At 39.8% G+C, this 21158-nt stretch overlaps 1 protein-coding gene across 4 annotated transcripts in view; it reads left to right on the forward strand.

The window, feature by feature from the left end:
- LOC123961428 (dipeptidyl aminopeptidase-like protein 6) overlaps positions 1 to 21158 on the forward strand; it is a 238933-nt gene that overhangs the window by 202869 nt on the left and 14906 nt on the right. For 3 of the 4 annotated variants that reach the window (XM_046036957.1, XM_046037031.1, XM_046036866.1), the window contains 7 exons: positions 3781 to 3875; positions 4342 to 4416; positions 5890 to 5942; positions 8150 to 8231; positions 12498 to 12618; positions 20688 to 20842; positions 20955 to 21052. In XM_046036957.1, the coding sequence (XP_045892913.1) occupies positions 3781 to 3875; positions 4342 to 4416; positions 5890 to 5942; positions 8150 to 8231; positions 12498 to 12618; positions 20688 to 20842; positions 20955 to 21052 (679 nt within the window). Of the gene's footprint in view, positions 1 to 3780; positions 3876 to 4341; positions 4417 to 5507; positions 5580 to 5889; positions 5943 to 8149; positions 8232 to 12497; positions 12619 to 20687; positions 20843 to 20954; positions 21053 to 21158 lie in introns of those variants that run through there. The other variant, XM_046037103.1, reaches the window with a different exon arrangement.

Below are 21158 nucleotides of genomic sequence, written 5' to 3' on the forward strand. Positions count from 1 at the left end.
AAAACTACAGGAAACGTTTGACCTCTGTAATTGCAAACAAAGGCTACTGTACCAAATATTAACATTGATTTTCTCAGGTGTTCAAATACTTATTTGCAGCTGTATCATACAAATAAATAGTTAAAAAATCATACATTGTGATTTCTGGATTATTTTTTTTTAGATTATGTCTCTCACAGTGGACATGCACCTACGATGACAATTTCAAACCCCTCCATGATTTCTAAGTGGGAGAACTTGCAAAATAGCAGGGTGTTCAAATACTTATTTTCCTCACTGTATATATATGTGTGTGTGTATGTATGTATGTATGTATGTGTATATAATGTGTGTGTGTGTGTGTGTATGTTACAGGAGTGTATTGTCACATCTGGGGAGTTGTCTTTTAAAGACATTTAACCAAAGAGTTTAGCACTTACGTCACCATAAAATGACACAAAACAAAGCCCTTTCTCTTTAGGGAGGCCATTAAACCTGCCTGTTTTCATAGCAAATGGAGATCTTTGACTTTTAGATAAATCCTGCTTTACAGACTGCTTTTCTACACTGTGGTTGTTTTTTAATGAGACAATATATTTGTAATATAGGTTCGGCTTGTTTACAACCTCATGTTTCTTGCTCTGTCTGACTCTGCTGTAAAGATGTTGCTGTCTTTCAGGATCTAAGATCTTAGCCTGGTAAATACAGTCTTATAATTAACCGATATAATATATGAAAGCATAACTAACAGAAATTATTCTTTAAAAGTGGCAATTTCCAGTGTAAATGACTGCTCCAAAAAATGTGCTTTTGCAAAGTGAGGTCCATGGAGATGAATTGTACAAAGTCAATATATAACATTGGTCCTTGTCTGTCTCACTCGAGTGTGTCACCTCATATCTTTGCCTCCCTGGAGTGAGGCTGGGTTAGGGCTGTGCCCAGGGCAGGAGGCTGTATTAATAAGACACACTGCCATGGAAAGGTATAGATCAGAAGAGAAAACAGCACCCTGGGCTAATGCACAGCGAGTGAAGGTAGAGGGGAAAGAGAAAGAGAGAGTGCTAGAAAGATAGATTGAAGGGAAGACATAATGCCTAGGGTACTGTGAAAGAATAGATGGCTCTCGGTCTTTGAAAGAGCAGAAAACAAAGAGTTGGAGAGGTGAAGGAGGGATGATAAGGTCTAAAATGATGAACTCAGCAGGAGGGCTTATAGAAGGGCATTGACGGGAAGGATTTGAGGGATCCGAGGTATATCTAAAGTGTCTTGGGGCGTGTGTATAAAGGAGAAGAAGATCAGCGATTTGGTGAGGAATAAAGATGAAAATAGTGCCTTAAAGAGATGCAGGTCTTTGAGTTTGAAATGAAGCCAGACTATTAAACCAGAGCAAGTCACAAAGCAAAATAAAGTCCAGTCAGTCTCTCTGACCACTGGCTTGTCATCACATTGCTTTTCGTTTTATACATTCAAGCCCTATCATCTGCAATTACCATTTCATATAGAAAGTAGAACGTTTATCAGGATGCCAAACGGAGTCAAACTAAAATAATGGAGCATGGTAGAAAAAAAGCAGCTATCTTTTATTTATTACCATGATTTCCATGAAGGAGTTAATTTTATACCCTTGTTAGTATGCCGATGGTTTTTAACAACGAGACAAAAGCTGTTGAGGGGGCGTTTGGCTATGTCAGTCTAAAAATGTCTGAAACTGCTCTCCAAAGCACGTTCTGAATTAAAGCCATTGTGATGGTAATTTTGTCACCTCTAATGGACAATTAGATATGCTAGCAGATAGAGAGCACTCTGCATACAATCTCTGGGTTCTAATTACCTCGCCAAATGGCGTGGTTGCTCATGCGCCTATAGATCACTAAAGCAATAAGACAGAACAGTGCAGATAGATTGAAGGTGAAAGGGGGCAGTTGCTGTATTAAACTTATCCTTCCCTGATAAAGGCCTGATGGATGAGCAGCTGTGTGAACTTTCATACATCTGTCAAATAACAGCTCCCTTTAAAGGGTTTCCTCTAGTGGCCTGAACTGGAAGCTTTTGTGTTCAGGCACATTAAAGCGGTATCTATTCTATGGCATTGAGTAGGTCAGGATCTAGAGCACTTTTGTTAAACATGGTTAAAAGTTCTCTTCAAAAATGACATTTTCATTTCCGTATAAATGTCACTGTCTCATTCTGTTCAGTTTTTCTCTTATCTCTCTTGCTGGTTCCAAGTGGGCGGGCTCAGTTGGAAAATGGTGATGTATGTACATGTGCATACAAGCACCAATCAGGATTTCACAATATTTAAATCAAGTTGTGATGACAATTTTGTGGCTGTTTTTCAGTCAAACCTAACTGCACCCACACAATTCTAATGAACAGATTAGAGTTTTTGCCCAATGTTATAGAGAAATATTAAAACTGAACCAAAGTTTTCAGGAGTTATAAGTAATTTTTTACAGTCTGATATAGCTGTAGATTACTGCAGCAGAGCAGATAGGGTTGTTGATCAGTACCATTCAATCGAGCATTAATTTTACATTGTGCTGAAAATTTGAGTTTTCAGAACTCGTCTTACTTACCCATTTTCTTCATCTGCACCAATATGGTTGAAATGGTTCACTACAGTGGTTTTATTGCACTTGAACAGATCAAATTGGTACAGTAAACCTATAAATAGCACATACCTATATCCAAAAATAATAAATAATTATAATATTTTTCATGAAAAAATCTTTAAATCAAAGAAAGACTCTCTTCAAAACAAACTGGCATCTTCTGAATGATAAGCATAAGTCATATTGATCAATAAACATGGCAGTACACTTTCAGGTCACCTGTGTTTGAGAAGCTGAAAGTTTTATTTTATTCAGGCTGTGCTTCAAACAAAGGCCCGTTACTGTTTATGACTGAGGAGGGAGCACTTGAGGTGACCAGAGTAAACACTTTCAACAAGGTTGTATAGGATTGCAACCAATAAAGTTTGATTCATTATTGAAGCCAAAATTGTGATCACAATGATTACAGTTAATTGGGCAGGCCGCCCTGCTATCCAAGCTGTGCTTTTTTATTTGAATCCACCACACATTTTCCTGCCATTGGTAATTGTTGCACTTTTTTGGTTGTTGACAGATAAATAAAACACTCAAACAAGCCTGATTTTTAATATTTGATATTAAAATAATAAATGAAAGCATCTCGTAAAATGTTATGTTGTCAATGCTCAAGACTGATAATAACTTCATTAATATTGAATATTTGCTTTTTCAATCGTGACAGCAGCTGTCTACATTTTCAAAGGGGCTTTTAATATTGAGTACCACTTTCTATACAGAATATATATGCAGGAAACCAAACAATTCCCTGTTTTAATGCTGAATTATTGTACTACAGCACGTAGGGCCAAGTTCATAGCTTCTCTAGTAGTACTAAGTGATCTTTTGCTCTTGCTGTCTCATGTCACTGAGTTACATCTGTTCTCTGCTTGTTGAGTGTCTGGTGTTACAGGATTTCTATGTAAGGAGCTTAATTATTGCTCTCATGTTCTAACTAAGTTGGCAGTAAGTGTGTCTGCCTATTTGTCTGACCCACAGAATGAATGTGAGGATATTTTTTTATTTTTCCATCAATGATTTTGTCTTTATTTTAAGAATGTGATACTCCAGGGCAATATTACTATGTATGTTTGTTTGTGTCATCATTTGGATCATTTATGTAAGACTGTAGAGTTTTAAAGAAGATATTACATGATGCATTAAGGAGTATCTGAAATCAAAGTCTATATTCCTCTCTCTCCTCCTCTTGCAGGTAATGAGCTATTGTACCGTAGTCGTGATGGCGATGTCGTCAAGTTCAATGTCGACACTGATGAGAAGACCATCTTGGTGCATAACAAGAAATTTGTAAGTCCTTTGTCATCTTTTCTTTCTCTTTTGCTTTCTCACAATCACAGGACCAAAGAACAAACCAATGGCTGCCCATAAATTAAATTAAAACTTTTAGTAGTGTCAGCAAATCAAAGCACCCAAAGCTCTTTTTTTATTACAAAGCTTAATCAAGTGGTCCATTCTTACTGTGAAACGTGAACTGCATAGTTAAAACTTAGGGCTCAGTTATGTGGGGAAATGGCGAGATAGAGATGTAGCGTCAGCGCTGCGGCGGTTTGGGTGACGACACACAACATTATGTCCGCCATCAGATCGCCCAGCCCTAGTGCAAAGATTAATGCAGCTCCCGTTTGCTTCAGGAGCAGAGCAATCTGTCAAACTCAGTCATTTAAGTACTAGTTTAATGAAAAAATACCATGCATGGTTAAAGGTCTCATCTTTTTGTATTTTCTTCCCTCATATATCTGCCTCTGCTTCTCAGGAAATGTACAAAGCCAGCAAGTATGAGGTGTCTCCTGACATGAAGCATGTGCTGCTGGCCTACAACGTTGCACCGGTGAGCTTCTCATTTGTTTGCTTGTTTTTTGAATTAGCAAGCTGACAGCCAAATATGTTAGCCACCTCCACTTGGGGGGGGGGGGTTGGGTTATAGTGCAGCGAAGGCAGGGAAGAACGGAAGGAGGGAGGGAGTGAGTAGAAAGTAATCATGGTGAGGTGTAAAGGCCTGTCGCACACCGCTGCCTGTCAGCGATGGCGACGGGGGCCAGCACAGCCGAGTGGAACTGTAGCAAGGGAGGCAAAAACACAAACAAACCCCTCGGCGGTGCGCGAGCTCGCAGGGAGGGAGATGAGATCGACAGAAGGAACAGGAGGTATTGGCCAGGAATTTATCTTCTCTGTGCAATTCTGAATAAAGTGTGACTCTCCCATGACTTTGCCAGCACCTTGATACGCAACAAAGCATTTCAGCTCCTAATATAGGTAGATCAAATATATTGAATCATTTTGCTAGCTGATATCTGTGTGTTAACTTGATTCTGCTTCACCAGTGAGTCGCTGTAGAGCATTTGGGTCTCTTACGTCAAGTATGCTGGCACAGATATGTCTGTCAAGTGTGTTGTACTGCACGCGTTTGCATTTGTTATTCCATCCAAACCTCCATCACCTTGATAGATGACAGTCATTCCTCCTGTACGCTCATTGAAGCGGCACACTCTGACACACTCGCAAATGCACACCTCATCTCTTTAACATGTCGAATGGAGCACGGGTGTTCATAATAGACAGTGTTTTCATACTTAAACTAGCCATCCTCCATTTGAATGTGAATGTGTCTCTAGCGGGCATAGACTTAATAGATCCCTGCACTGTTCATAAACATTTCATTTGTAGTATACTTAAGGTGGAACAAATGTGTAAGACGAGCGATCGGTTATCATCTTTTGAACAGTTGATGAAAGGTAAAGTGTTAGAGATCATTCCAGGTTTTTAGTGTATGGTTTTTGTAAGAGATCTTGTCCACATCAGATCACTTATTCTGAATGGCCATTGAAATCCACAGCAGCTTCCAAATAAATGAGAGCCAGATACTAATAGAAGCTAATTAAAAACTTGCTCAACACCTGGCTGAAATGCAATGTTATCTGCACACTCTGAAAGTTGTACGGCTCTTTCCCCCAACAGTGATGTATGTCACGGTGTACTGACACACCTTACAAGGTGAGATGTTTGTGAACCACAGCAGGTCAGCAAAAACAAGATTTTTAGTTGGTGTTAAGTTACTCTTAAACCTTCTGTTTTGATATGTAACAGACCTGTTCGCCAACATGAACTAAACTATAACAGTTTTATTGTGCTGAAGCTATGTTGCATTCTTCATTCTCAAAGAACCCAAGTCTGTCTGAACTGTGACATCCACATTGATTTTTACTAAATAATAGAAAACAGTTTACATCAAGAAGTCAAGGTAAAAACGGTCACCTTGTTCGTGAAGTCATCTGGTGTGATCCTTTCCTGCTGCCTCTTCTAGGTATACCAGCATTCTTACACGGCCTTCTACATCATCTGCAGTCTGGATACTCCGTAAGTAGGCTGCATTGTTCATTTACATTGTATATCATTATCTTATCCTGTCGTATCTCACCTGACCTCGCTGCCCGCAACACTTAAAGCAACTCATTCCCACCTGTTCTCACTGTACCTTCTAAAAAGCACCTCTGACGTCAACTATGCTGTTAACTTCTAAGCCTCCATCAGTGCTGCCTGTGACATCAAAGGGTTATTAAGCAAACTGTCCTCAAATGGTAGCCAAAGTTGCCACAACATACAGCTCTTACATTTTTATTCACAAACAAGCTTTGAAAAACATTTTACAATTAAATGTAATGTTATCTGGTTAAAGGGATACAGTACACTGCAGAAGGCTGTAATGATAATACTGCTTTATCACTTGAGTTGATAAAATTAAGCTTTTTGCAATGTCAGTGTCTTGTAGCGCTTTTGTCCTTCAATGTTTTACACTTGAAATGCCTGGAGAAAGGTATAAGCATTAAGGAAGTCTGCACACTTTGCTGCAGTTTAACCTCTCTGATCTTCATTTCTTTGTGTTCAGAACATGTGAAAGAGCAGCTGTTAATGTTCATTATAAACATGAAATTGTGTCCTCACTTCTGACAAAGAACAAAAAACAAAACAGCAAGTGTAAAAAGCCTGATTGGGCCCAAAGATCTTGGTCATCCGATACTGGTTTTGTCAGGGTGCAGGATGGTGAGCAGGTTGGTGGACCCAAATGCAGGACACAGAGCGGAGCAGGTACAGTTCAAAAAGGTTTATTGTGGCAAACAAAAGGCAAGCACACTTACTGGCAGAGATGCATCCAAAGAATAAACAATCCAAATTAAACAGGTAATCCAAATGGGTACAGATCCAAGCACAAGGCTACACATGACAGAGCGTATACATGCTAAAATGACCAGACAGGGAATGAACAGAAAACACCAAACATTTATACACAGGGATTAACGAGCAGGCGGGAGCAACACAGGTGACCGGGATCAGGGCTAACGAGGCAGAGAGACAGCAGGGGAAAACAGAGAGACACCAATAAAGCCATAGGGAAACTAATAACCAAGAAGAAACAGAATAATATAAATAACTAATCCAGAACATAAGCAGACATATTACAACTATACAAATAAACTACAACTAACAGGGAAAACAGGCCGAACTACGATTAAACAGAACACCGAGCAAACATGGACAAAACAATACATAAGTACACAGACCAGGAAAAACACTTAACATGAACTAAAGCATAAGATTAAGAACTAAGGCTAAGAACTAGGATAAAAGACAAGACATAAACAACTAAGGACAAGGAACGAGCGAAACAGAGGCAAATAGAAAAACACATGAAACATGGCAAAAACAGATAGACACAGGGAAAAAATACAACTCAAACATAACCCAAAACTAAACTTATAACAGGTTTTTAGCCTTATCCCTTGCGTACAGAGACGTCTTCTGATTCCCCTAAACTTTTAATGATATTAAATACAATAGACAATTAGATCCCCAGATTCTTTGCAACTTTACGTTGAGAAACTTTATTCTAAAATTGTTGCACTATCAGCACACTCTTTCATCAGTGGTGAACCCCTCCCCATCTTTAAGTCTTTTTATACCCAATCATGTTACTGACTTGTTGTCGGTTAACCTAATTATAAGATTTTCCATCAGATGTTTTCTTTGAGCATTTCACAACTTTTCTAGTCTTTTGTTGCCGTTGTCCCAACTTTTTGAAACGTGTTGTTGCATCAGATTCGAAATGGTCATCTAATTTTCCAAAAACGTTAACATTTCTCAGTTTTGATCGAAGACATTTGATAAGTTGTCTTTTTGCTGTTTCAAACGTGGTTGTACTTCATACTAGAGGTCACAGTATCACAGCACTGTCAACACCTCTTGTGGTCAGATCTATTTGTGTGCTGCCACCCAGTGGTAATGTTCCAAAGACCCACCTCAGCTGATGACCTCATTCATCCTCAGCTCCAGACAAAGACATAGAGGCAGTGGCACCTCTAATTCTACAGCCTGCACTGCGCAGCACTTTTCCCAATAAGGAGAGGTGACACTGTTACAGAGCGCTCGTATTTATAGGTACACTTAAACCTTTGTTCTCAGCTGTGGCACACTTGTTCTTCTGCTGCAGCATGGCTAGAAACAGACAGTCTTAGTGTGTATGTCTGCACCTATCTGATAGCATTATTTCTTCTGTCTGTGCACCCCAGGGAGACCTGGAACTTGAACCCTCCAGAGGTGCGAAATGCACAGCTGCAGTACGCAGGTTGGGGACCCCAGGGTCAGCAACTGGTAAGAACTACAACTTCCACGTTTGTCCCTGCTAATCTCTGCCAGCTGACCAATGATGTGTAAAAGTTAAGATTCAAGACATCTTTGTTGTCAAACACATAGCCATGAAAACTAGTCTTGAATGTGGCGCATATGTTAAAAAAACATTTTTGGCTACTTGGTGGCAGCGCAACAAGCTGTTCACAGAACACTGACAGATCATCACCATATAAAGTTGATATAGTGAATGTGTTAGCAATTATTTATACGTCGAGCAGACACGCAACATTAGCATTCATTTGAATTTGTGTCAGTATCCGTTGATTGCAAGTCCAATAGTGTTCACCAGCTAGTTGCTAACCACGTCTGTCAATTGGTGTTGGGCAGGTAGTGTACAGTGTGAGTCACTCTGGATTCATCAGTACGAGCGACACCATTTACATAGATATAGTCATTTGATTTATTATTATAAAAACATTGATTAGAGCAGCTTTAATGTTACTTCATTTGCAGTTCTGTGCAAAAGCCAACGTCAATCGTAATACAGATGTCAAATCCTTTGAAGGTGGGTCAAGCTTTCATAGAACAAAACTAATGGTGCATTCAAGTGCTCTTTGTCAAATTACAAAGTCAAATATTTCAGGAAATTAACCTTAAACGGCTGAGTAAATATGAATGGTGAAATGTTCTAGCATATCTGAGGTTGGAGACATTTCACTTAAACACACATTTGACAACTGGCAAACTAGGTGTTAGGGTAATGCTACTCTGATTCACAAACTGTCCAGACTGCAAACAAAAACAAACTGTGGAGTTTATGCCTGACGTCCACTATTTACATCCTCCAGTTTTGCGTTGGTCCACTTCATGTGATCGATTTACAAGTGATTGATGACCCCCTGAACAAAAGTATTTGTGATGTACATCACATTACATTTTCTGACTTTACAAGCTGAGCAGGATCACCTGAGCGCTCCATTACTTTGTAAATCAACCAGCGCACGGTGGTTTGGGGGAAACTGCAAAGGATTCTCCAGCTGTGTCCCCCAAATTTGGTGTGAAGACAGCTGCAGTTCTGAGCTGGATTTGGAATAAAAAAATGGGACAGGCCTTGTTGGCTGATTAAGACAAATTCAGTCTAGAAATATTGGGGGATTAGGAATCAGATAATCTTTATATTTCCAAGGCAGCGTTTCCCTCAAGCGAATGGTATGGTATAAGTTTGAGTCCTTCAAAACACAAACACAAAAACTATTTTGTCCCTCAGGGTGCAAATCATCCTAATGATTCACTGAGATTTCCCAGTAAACAAATTTCAAATTAAACACTGTTGTTTGAATCACAAGAAGCAATGGTCCTTTGCAACTCTTCCAAGATGAGTCATTTTCCGCCTCTATCATCACACAGTCGAACTTGTCAGAGCATTAATGAGCTCCAGTCTGTTAGTTTGCAGGGCAGACAGACTGTAAGTAATAACATCCTGCAGCACAATGCTATTAATTACCTGTTATCTCGTCAGTGGATTAATTAACACAGTTGCTAGATTGATATAGCCTCAAGTTTCCCACCATTAGTCATGAGGTGGTTTTACTTCCATCAGGCGAGTTATGTTGGCGTGAAACAGAGCAGCATCTGGTTTCCCTGAAGGTTCAGATGTCCTCTGTCGAAAAGGTGGAGGTCGAAGTGAGAAATGTCCATCAGCTAAAACAAGCTAACACAGTCTGAAAGCCAAGTCATCAAATATACATAAATCAGCCCACCTGTTATCCTGTTCTCAAATCTCTTATGCACATTTAAATCTCCTTTACTTTACGATGAGGATGAGCACATACATCCCCATATTTACACTCAAACACAGCTGTCCAGCCACATGTTAAGCTATTTGTTTGGCTAAAAAGTAAATGCAACTGGGTAAATAAGTGGCATCCTATTTATACAGAGGCCTGTGTCTGCACAAAGATGTTTCTTTTCTTTTTTTGTGGAATGTAAATCCTCCAGTGAATTTCTTTTGCATGCTTCCTGTAGAAGGCTAATCTTCAACACGTGGCTGACACAGATTCACACAATCAACATTTGGACGCTCAGCCGCTGGAGGTCTAACCTTTGTATTACATTAGAGAGAGAGAGACCTAGAGAAAAAGAGACAAAACTCTAAGACTTTGTCCAAATAACTTATCAGTACAGAGTGTCTTTGATCCACAACTATGGAATATTTGCTTTGTAGCGTAATCCAAAAAACTCAAGATCCAAAACCTCTGGAGCGTACACTTAGTAGAATTTATCTTGATAGCATCTTTCTTTAGGCCATTCCTACTTGGCCCATGTTTAAATACTCCACATTACTAGTTTACAGGCTTTCCATTTAAAAAATAGAGTCACTACTTGTGCTTTGTGAGGCTGTACTGAGGCACAGCAGCGCTAACAAGCTCACAATGACTTTAGTTTAGCATGTTAGCATGCAAACATTAGCTAAATAGCACTAAACAGAAAATACAGGTGGGCTCATAAATCATAGACTAAAGTTTGAGAAAAAACCTTCAACCTCATAACAGTGTTAGATGAAAAGTTATAAGGTTGCCAGTGCTACTAGAATTCAACATGAACAGGGGATCATGAATGTCTTAACCAAATTCCAATCCATCCAATAGTTGTCCAAACCCCTTGGTCTGAAAGAGAAAGTCAAAGGATAACCAAAGTCAATAGTCATCCACTGGGGGACCATGAATGTCTGTACCAAATTTCACTGCCAATTGTTGTTGAGATATTCCCGTCTGGACCAAAGTGGTGGACTGACCAACATAGCCATCTGTAGAGCTAAAGTTGGTGGAGTGCACCTTTTTAATACCACTTGAACACATTAATACGTGGCTTACATGTTATTGTTGTTTCCTTTTAATGTGTTACGGTTACGTTCTCCTACCTAAACAGCAACATGGTTTCCTTTGAAAAGAAGTGAAATAGAATAAATTTTCTCATTGTGTTGCCACAGATTCAGTTGTATGGCATTGTTCTCACCAGCCCAAAGAAACTAAACTAAAGTAGCGAAGTTTGTATCATCGCCTCCAAATATTCTCGCTGAGGATAAATGTTCTGTCTTCCTTCAGAGAACGGGGCCAGGTCTTCTGTCTGTGCCGTGGCCTAGATTAGCTTCTATACAGGGACTCCATCTGCACCAAAGTGGCATCAAACCACATGGGCCTCAAGAGAAACTAATTGTGACAGATTTGTGTTACCTTTTAAAGAGATGCAGGTTTTAGGGGAGAAACCTTTAGCTAGCTACTTTGTTTTTCAGCGTGGATACAACAGTAAATTCCCCATTGCTATACAAGACCGTGTATAGTGAAAGATTGCAAAATGCTAAATTACTGTAAATCCATGTGGTAGAGTAGTGTTTTCTTGTAGCGTCAACTCTTTTTACACTGTAGAAAGAAGTAAGAAATTAACACACAGAAATCATGTACAGCTACAGTATTGGATTTCCTGCTGTACACCGTCATTTAGACTTCACATAGTGAATATTTTTTGGAGAATCATTCACAAACTTATACCATGATACCAGCTCGAGGCCAGGAGATTCCATAATCCTTGAGATACTGAGCGAACTCTTTTCTGTAATAGCCTGAGATTGATTTCAACATGCCATTAAGGCTGTAGCATTTTAAAATTCCAGCCCCAAGAGCTGCCCTGCCCTACCACGTTCAGCGCGGCTGCTGATGATCTATTATTCTCTGTAATGAAAGAGTTGACCTTCAGTTATCTTGAAAGCCCTGCAGGCCTGTGGAGGAGAGCGTCAAAGTCAAAATTTAGTCCCAAGGTTTGCCATCTTATTATTTGAAAAGATTTCTTTTTTTCTCTTTGTACCATTGTCAGAAACTTTGCTTTTCCTCTAATAAAAAGGTGCTTTTGCCAATAGGTACACTGATCTCTTGTCTGTTAAAGGTGAAAACGCACCATGCTAATGTCCGCTTCGACCCCCGGGATGATCTTAGCTGTGATAGCAGGACCTCTGCCTTAGCCAGGTCTCCCACCTGCGATATAACGTGTCAGTATAAATACCAGACTGTCCTCAGGCTTCCTGTTGTGCGTGTTGATAATAATAATGATGTAACAGCTTATTCGCAATAAGCTACAGACCAATGTCAAAAGAGCTGGAAGGGATTCAGTGTCAGGGATTCAGGAAGGACAGTTCAGCAGCTGACGGTAGCTGCTTTCCTTTTTGATGATGGTTCTTCTTTTGTTTTGCCATTTAAGAATCTGATTAAAATGTATTTCCTTTCTTTCTTTTAGATCTTCATATTTGAGAACAACATCTACTATCGCTCTACAGTGGAGAGCCGCTCCATTCGTCTGGTGTCTACTGGCAAGGAGGGGGTCATCTTCAATGGGCTCAGTGATTGGCTGTATGAAGGTAAGACAGAAAAAATGTTGCTGTTAAAGGAAAAGTTTGGCTTTTGGATATGATTGTGCTTTGTATAGATTAAAAAAAACCAGATGGATAACAAGACACATTTCCACTATACAAAATAAATGAATACTTGCACCTCAGTAAGCCTAATTTTGAGATAGTAAAATCACTCTCACCACTTCCACTCCCACCACAGGAACTCGCACTCCCACCAATCGTTTGCATAATGCAACATATGGGAGAGGGATCACAAATTGACAATACTTTTTAAAGGGTCATATGGTAAAAAGGTTCCGAACTGCTGACTTAAGTCATGATGACCAATATTGAAAATATGTATAGTTAACCTCTTTCCTCCATCTATAGTCCCTCTCCATCTTCTTGCTCTAATTTAAACACTTCTGCAGTTGCACATGTATTAGTGAGTAATGACATGAGACAGTGTGACTCCGGAGCGTCTGCAGCCACATTAGTATTTTTGGCGTGTAGTACTTGATTTCCTACAGGTAAATTAAAAAAGCCCTGAAAATGAATGAATGTTCTACATCAGTTGATTTGCATTAATTCATCAGTGGCGTGTGTTGTACACACTCTGATACAGATGTCACGCTGCACTCCAAGCGTCAACGCCACCGATCAAAGCTCACCTGTGTGCCTCGCAGCAAAAACGAATGGGTGATGTGTTGGCATTCAACTAATGAATTTATATCCGCTGTGCTGGGTGCACTCTCTGCTCCAGTGGAACTGCGTTTTAATAACAGAGCGAGAGGGACATCGGGAGCAGCAAGCACATAGATGTAGAGATAGCAGAAATATAGACAGCCTATGATATACAGTACGCTGTTAATCCTCATGGATGTAGTATAACACAATATATATGTGTTTGATAATGTGAATGACTGCCACCGAGGAGGCCACTGAGGATTTAGAAGCTGTGATGCAGAAATTATCTGAGGTTACCAGTACACCAGGACTAGAGCTATGTTTCCTCTTGGTCTGTTTTTATTTAATGTTATCAACCCACGGCTCCTCTTATCTGTGCATTAGCCAGGCTGTCATTGGAAACCGCATCCATCGTTCAAGAGCAATATCCATTCTCATCCATTTAAACATTAATCGGAGCGTTATTGCAGTGTCTGACCCCCTGACTCATATTTTTGCGCTTCTGAAGGCTTGGTAATTTACACTCATCATTTATTGACCACATAAATCTTGCGCTGAGAGATAAAACACAGAATCAGCTTCATAATGTTGAGATAAAAGTGAATTGTGAAACAAGAGAATTGTATTTTGTGTGTGTTTGTGTTCCTGCATATTGAAACATACTTTTCAATGTGATGTAATGGCTTGTTGAGATTCTTCCAGTTGTCCTCTGGTTTGATAACAGAAAAATGTATTTCATTATCTCGAGATTTAAAATAAATTAGAATATTTGTGCTTATCTTCACTGTATTTGTTAGCCTGTACTTCATTATTAGATATATCTAGAGATAATAAGGTAGTTATAGCAAAATTGAAACATAACAGGCTTACACTAATGTTTGGGAATCATGGTTACTTTGGCCAGTTATTTTAGGTACAGCAAGCTATAGTTGAACAGCACTGCCCTTAATCATAGCCACATGAAGCTTGCACTATTCAGATTTTGTAAGTTTGGAGTGATGATGGACCAGTGGATAAAACACATGCCTTTGGTGTGGGAGACCTGGGTTTGATTCCCACTGTGACATCCACCAATGTGTCCCTGAGCAAGACACTTAACCCCTAGTTGCTCTAGAGGCCTGTGACCTCTGGCATACAATTGTAAGCTAAATGTAAATGTTTGGGAAAGGTGTTGATTCATCTGTATGAAGGCTGTAGTTCGATTGTATTGCCTTATACTGATAGGTGTTTGTATTATTTTGTCTATCCCATTTATATAAATGAGGGTAGACTTAAGTCAAACCCTTTCTTTAAAAGTTGTTAAAACACAAGTTGCAGTGAAGTAAAGCACCAAAAAATGTGATTACACTAAAACTCCTTTTACAACAATAGTATTACAATTAAATTCAGCATGTTTTTTCCCCTTTAAACATACTACTTTACCTTGGTAGCTTTACAACTATGTAAATACACTATATGGTCAAAAGCATTTTCAGGGTTTGGGATATCTATGCTCGTAAGTTCCAGTTAAAGGACGTCTTAATGCTACATCATTGAATGATAGGTTAGGATTGTTCCTGTTTTTATGGTATTTTCTGTTTCGTCCTGTGCACAAAGCCAGGTTCACACAGCCCTGACCTCAACCCCTTGTAGTACCTTACGGATGAACTGGAACACCGACTGTGAGCCAGGCCTTATCTCACAGTGGACGACCTCACTAATGCTTCTGTGGCTGAATGGGAGCAAATCCCTGCAGCCAGGCTCCAAAATCTTGTGGAAGACCTTCCCAAAAGAGTGCAGGCTGTTATAACGGCACATTAATGCCCATGATTTTAGATTGAGATTTTCAACAGTCACGTATGGGTTTAATGTTCAGGTATTCTTTATTAGTAGCTGATGATGATGATATCTTGATTTATTTGTATCTGGTTTTATTTCTTTATTGTTGCTTATACACTAAAAGTAATTTTCATTCCCATTAATGATAAATCTCCGTTAAAAAAATTGTATAATCCTGTAAATAGATTTGCCATTGATGTGTTGATGAGAGCATCTGCAGGGGAGCTTAGAAGCCACGCCGGGTTGTGTTATGTTTACGTTCATCAGTGAGTCTGCAAGGCAGAAGATTTTCCATGCTAATGACTCAGGTTCTGCTCTGGCCAAGGTCAAGCTGAGGCTCAGACTGCCGCTGAGGAAAAATGAGGTCTTAAGCTCTGGCTGTCGCTGCGCGGCAGATTTGATGCTGAGGGGTGAAAGGTTGGCAAATAATCTCCCAGGCTTGAATATCCTCTGGCTTGCATTGCTGTTTAATCCACGAGTGTGTGTTTGTAATGTGAATTTAGGAGAGACCGAAAGAGACGGGGGGAAAAAATTAAAGGGACACCATTGGCTGTGTGTAATAGTCCAAAACGCCTCGGGAGAGTCTCAAGTGTTCAGTCATCTGTCGGCTGTCTGATTATTGAGGCTGCACTGATACTGACACATCCTGCAGTGTGACGCAGCCCAAGGAAACAACTGTTTATTGGGAACTGGTGCGCTGAGATAAAAACCCGGCGTTGCTTTGATTTGAGTCATGTTTGCCCCATAGATGTTTGGCTAGATGACTGTTTGCATCAAGAGGCTTGTTCGCAGGCTTGTGTCTGTTTATCGCTCTGTTTGTGGCTGAGCCTGAGGGACATAGAGTAACCACATAATCAACACGTGTGGGCTGTAAAGGGAAAGATTAATAAAGGGAATAAAAAATGTTGGTTTTAGTGAATACAAGCTGAAACTGATGTGAGACACACAGCTGGTGAATCCAAGCTGCATTTCCTGTGGATTGTCTCTCAAAAATCAGGTTTGTGAAAGTCAGTTTCAAACAGTCTTTTCAGCATGAAAGGAAACTTTTTGTGCAAGATTTTGTATTTATTTCTTTGATATTTTCTTTGTAGAGTACTGATTTGGAGTTATTAGTAAAGTGATTTTTTTTTCTTTTGCCACAATTTTAGGATCAAGTCAGCAAAGCTGTGCATTGACAGTTTAATTAACATTCTAAATAATATCTTTAGGCTTGTATTTTTAATTATCTGTAGAAATCATGGAAACAAATGCTTGCATGGGGGAAATAAATATATGTTTTTGCAATTTCTATTTCCCTTTCATATACTGTAAAACAATAGTGATTCAACCTGGTGGCTAAAAGAGATGTTTTTGGTAGGAAGAGAGGGTTGTTTATAATAGAAGGGTAAATAGTCATCTAGATAGAGTATCTTAACATGGCTGTACAGTCAAAAGGAAAGAGTGTCACTTGTCAATCATATCACAGTACAGAAAAAAGAAGTGGTCTGTGTAAAGTACGGGGTAAAAGGGGTACCCCAGTAATTTAGTATTACAATTCCATAAAGTTGGGAGAGGCTCACAAGAGACATATTTCTAAAAGAATGGGGGAAAATTGAAATACCCTGACTTTTAGTTTGTGGTATGGGTCAAGTTCTTAAATGGCCTTTTCTTTTAAACCTAGCATTTTTGTAACGCAACGTTTCTGTCAAAAAATTTCATCTCAAACCCTGGTGACCTCATCAGGGTAATTTTGTCAAATTTCCCTCCAGATCGACAGATTACACTTTACAACTGTTTTGAAGCCTAAGTAGGACTCCTTGTGACAAGTAAACTCAACTTCCTGTGTAAGTTACCATAAAACGTCAATTAATATTCAGGCTTTTTATTTGCTTAAATCTCTGAAATCACGCTGCCTATAGTTGAAACAGGCCTTTAATCCCTCGCCTATGCCAATAAATAAATCTGAATGAATAATATATTAGTGCTCACTATTTCTGTAACATTAAGTAAACCATTGAATTGTGGAGAATCTAACAGATCTAATGATGTGTAGCATGTCCATATTGACAAAAGTTTAAACATTTATATTTGCATGCACAATCTAAGCAGCTTAGTACTAAACTCAAGCAGGTGACCCAGTGGGCTTCAAGAGGTTTTATACATGCAAAGAACCTCTGTAAAAACCAAACCTGGCTTCTAATTGAGACCTGTGTTTATTTGTGAAAACATGTAGACACATCAGGTCAGTAATAGCATCAGGCATCTAATTGGGAATAGGCTTTTAATTGTAGTTTTACGATATAACTGCTTAGCACCAGAGAGGGAGACCAAGAAATAACATCTATTAAAAAAACTATGAAAATATGTCTTTGGTACCATTGCAGGGTAGATGTATACTCAGGGGCTACATCCTCTACATCTTTCCTACTCTTCTGTTTTCTTAATATAGACCTGCTAAAAAAAACAACACTACTCACTGTAATAGCACTTTCCTCGTATAGCACTGTTGTTTTTGGATTGAGCCACAAACTGTAGATGAGGGTCTGAAGATGCTGAGCAAAATCTCACCTCACTCTGTCATGTGCTTTTCTATTCTTGCTTAATTATCACTTAGCACTCTCACCTCAGTCTGCACAGTGGCGTCTTCTTCACAGTATTTATAGTAACAGCTATGTTTCACTGACATGTTTTTTTTTTTTGTTTGTTTTTTGGCATGTTGGGTGGGAAAACAAGAATTTCATGTCACCTAACCAACCTGCCTGTCAGTGAGCCAGGAGAAGGATGTGTTTCTGCTGTCAAATTTCAACTTGAGCAAACTAGTGACTTTCTTCTTTTAGTTACATTTACTGGGACAAAATAATACATTGGTTCACGATCAGTTAGTGGGGCATAATAAATCCAAGCCAGCTTTTCTAGGGTTTTTGTTTTGTCTTTTGTGATTGGTACAGGTGACTGTAGGATTGATTAAAGTGTTACCTATGATTGGTGGGGTGGACTACTGGCTGTGAATATTCAGAACACAAGAGGAAAGTAGCTGCATATCTTTCTGTGCTCTGGTGCTGCTCTATTTTATGGTTTTAGCATGTGACACTGCTGCCCTCTGTTGGAAACACGTGGTAGACTTTGATCACTTTGTCAATACTAGAGCCTTTAATACTACCAAATGCCTCGTAATCTCAATAGGCATATAGTTTTTAGTATTCTTACTAGTAGCAAGAAATGGACAAAATGCCACCTGCAATGTTTCATTGTCTTTGCTTTTTCTCATTTGTTCAGCGTCCCTGTATCTGCTCCTTGCACTCACCATTTCCCATTGGCCACTTGACTCAAGGTGTCTCATGCATTAATCATGTCTTTTACCTAGTGAACAATATATTCTGCAGGATGGAGAACATGGAGCACAAGGAGATGAGCCTCCTAAAGCTCAAGTTGGAAATAATCATAATGAGGCGGCTAGAAAAAGAAAGAGACACAATCTAATGACACAAGTGAAAGACAATTAGAGGTTCAATTCTCATCAAAAGTGGTTTTAAAACTCCCTTCTCTCATTATTACTGTCTCTCTTTTCATCCCCTCACTTTTTTATTATGTCAGGATTCTTCTGGAAACTACTTTCTCCTCGACTAGCCAAGGTGACTGGGCGGCCCCAGCCGAGCGCATCCGACAGCCCGGTGGTTCCACTCCACATGGAAAGCTTTTTAAGCTGCCGCTGGTGAAGTCAGCAGGCAGCGGCAGAACCGGCCATGCGGGAAATCATTTTTATTATTTAATTTTTTTTTTCGTCATTTGCAAATGTAGCATAATGCTGTGCTGTGCTGCTCTGTTCATCATCAGACAGTGAGATCCAATTATTCCCCACTGAGCTGTGCCAGCAGGGTTCAGCTGGACACACCAGGCATGCAGGGACAGCAAAGACTAACTGGACTAAATGTTGCCTTTAGCCCTATTTCTTCTTGTCACTAGCGGAGATGTCTGGTGTTATAATTATTTGACCAGTGTCCAGCAGTGGAAGACACTACAGGCGCTATAACATTTGCAGAACTGCTTTAGAGAACAAACGTACATAAGCGTCTGTATTGGGGGGTGTTTGTCAAATGATGCTGCATCTCAAGTAATTCTACCAAGCGTGCACAGTTAATGAAAATGCTAATTGGTAGTTGATGTCTGTTAATTCCCTAAAGCCAGCACCCAGCCCCACAGATAAACAGCATTAATGAAATTTTAATTGCAAAAGTTGATTTAAATGTAGCCAGTGGCACGCTGTAACAATAAGTCGAACTGTTTTCGATGCCGTCTGCGCTGTCGCCACAGACTTAATAATGAAGTAGAATTGTCACAGCCATGCTTTATGTTGTCAAAAAGTTCTGTCCGTGAGCTTTTATTTGCATAATTTCTTAATAACTCACTGTGTCTTGACAAGGAGTAGGTGTAGCAGCAGAGATGAAGGACCTGGACTGCTCTTGTCCCCCGTTATGTTCCTTCTTTGTCTTTTGAAGAGTGTGAGTGATTGCTACATAAACACACCTGCACGCTCAGGGTCTCAAGGGAAACCCTCTAGGTCGCAGGTCTGGAGTGAGTTGAAGTGAGTTTCTTGGTGTAAATGGTACAAACACACACGAACACGGATATTACAACAACCCAAGAACTAAAGTTTTCTGGTGAAGTGCTCTGTGTAGTTGTACCTGGTGAGAAATTGCTCTTTGGTTCATTTCTAGGAAATGTAGTGGAGTTCTATTTTGGTCGATAGGCTGTACCCAGATTAAAAGCTGCTGTGATTTATGACCTCGCCATTTGGTACTCTGTGTGTGTGTGTTTGTGTGTAGATTTGAGTGAGTCCAAATATAGTAAACAGGTCAGGTAAGAGTTAGTATGCTGTATTGGTAATAGGGCACTCCCCCCCCCCAATTTTCATATTTTGATTAAATGGTTTTTAATGAACTGGTATTTTCTTCTGGTACTGTGGGTATTGGCATTTTCACTTTGACACTTGCTCAAGCTACGTATTTCTGACTGTTGTGTTATCACAAACTGGGCGGCCGTGGCTCAGGAGGTAGAGCAGGTTGCCCGTTAATCGGAAGGCCGGCTCCTCCAGGCTGCATGTCGAAGTGTCCTTGGGTAAGATACTGAATCCCGAATTGCCCTTGTGGCGGCTGTTCCGCCACTGTATGAATGTGTGTGAATGTTAGTTTCTGTTTGAGCTCTTAGGCTCAGTGTATGAATGTGTGTGAATGCAGATGTAGTGTAAAAGCGCTTTGAGTGGTCGAAAAGACTAGAAAGGCGCTATACAAATACGGAACATTTACATTTACGGAGCAAACCGCTCAAGTTTACATCCATAAATCCAGTACAGTGAACAATAGCAGACAACATTCATGTGGGAACAATTTAATGAGTTTCTGTGAAACAGAGAGCATTGCAATAAAAAGAGTACTGCTAGTGATACAGTATTTTATACACATTTCTCCCATAACACCTGTTCATTTCTAACTCTGACAAGGAACAACAGTGTGCTTCTGCTGGCCTGCAGCCATGTAATTAACTTGTCTCTCTGTTGTGTGAGTTTTTATTCACTGTCATTATGATTGATGGTCATTTTCTTCTCACTCTTCCAGAGGAGATTTTCCAATCCCATATTGCTCATTGGTGGTCTCCAGATGGTGCCAGGTTAGCATACGCCACCATAAATGACACCCTGGTGCCCAGGATGGAACTGCCCATGTTCACGGGCTCCCCCTACCCAATGGGGAAAGAGTACCACTACCCTAAGGTGCACAGTTTTATCCTTGACACCACTTTGATGAATTTAGTTTTTGCTACAAGTGTTGTTATAAAATAAAAATTTTATTTGTGTCCTATTGTGTCTATTGTGTCCCATTCAGGCCGGTGAGGAGAACCCAGTTATCACGCTGTATGTTGTGAACCTAAACGGCCCTCTTCACACCATCGAGATGAGGAGACCTGATGATCCCAGGATAGGGTGAGGCAGTCAGGCTGTCAACTTATCAACCGCTCTACTCAGTCAAATGATGCACATTTTACACCTCCTGCATTCATTCCATAAATTTACATGTTCATATTCACAT

This window comes from Micropterus dolomieu, linkage group LG01, assembly GCF_021292245.1.
Source record: "Micropterus dolomieu isolate WLL.071019.BEF.003 ecotype Adirondacks linkage group LG01, ASM2129224v1, whole genome shotgun sequence".
Classification (NCBI taxonomy): Eukaryota; Metazoa; Chordata; class Actinopteri; order Centrarchiformes; family Centrarchidae; genus Micropterus; species Micropterus dolomieu.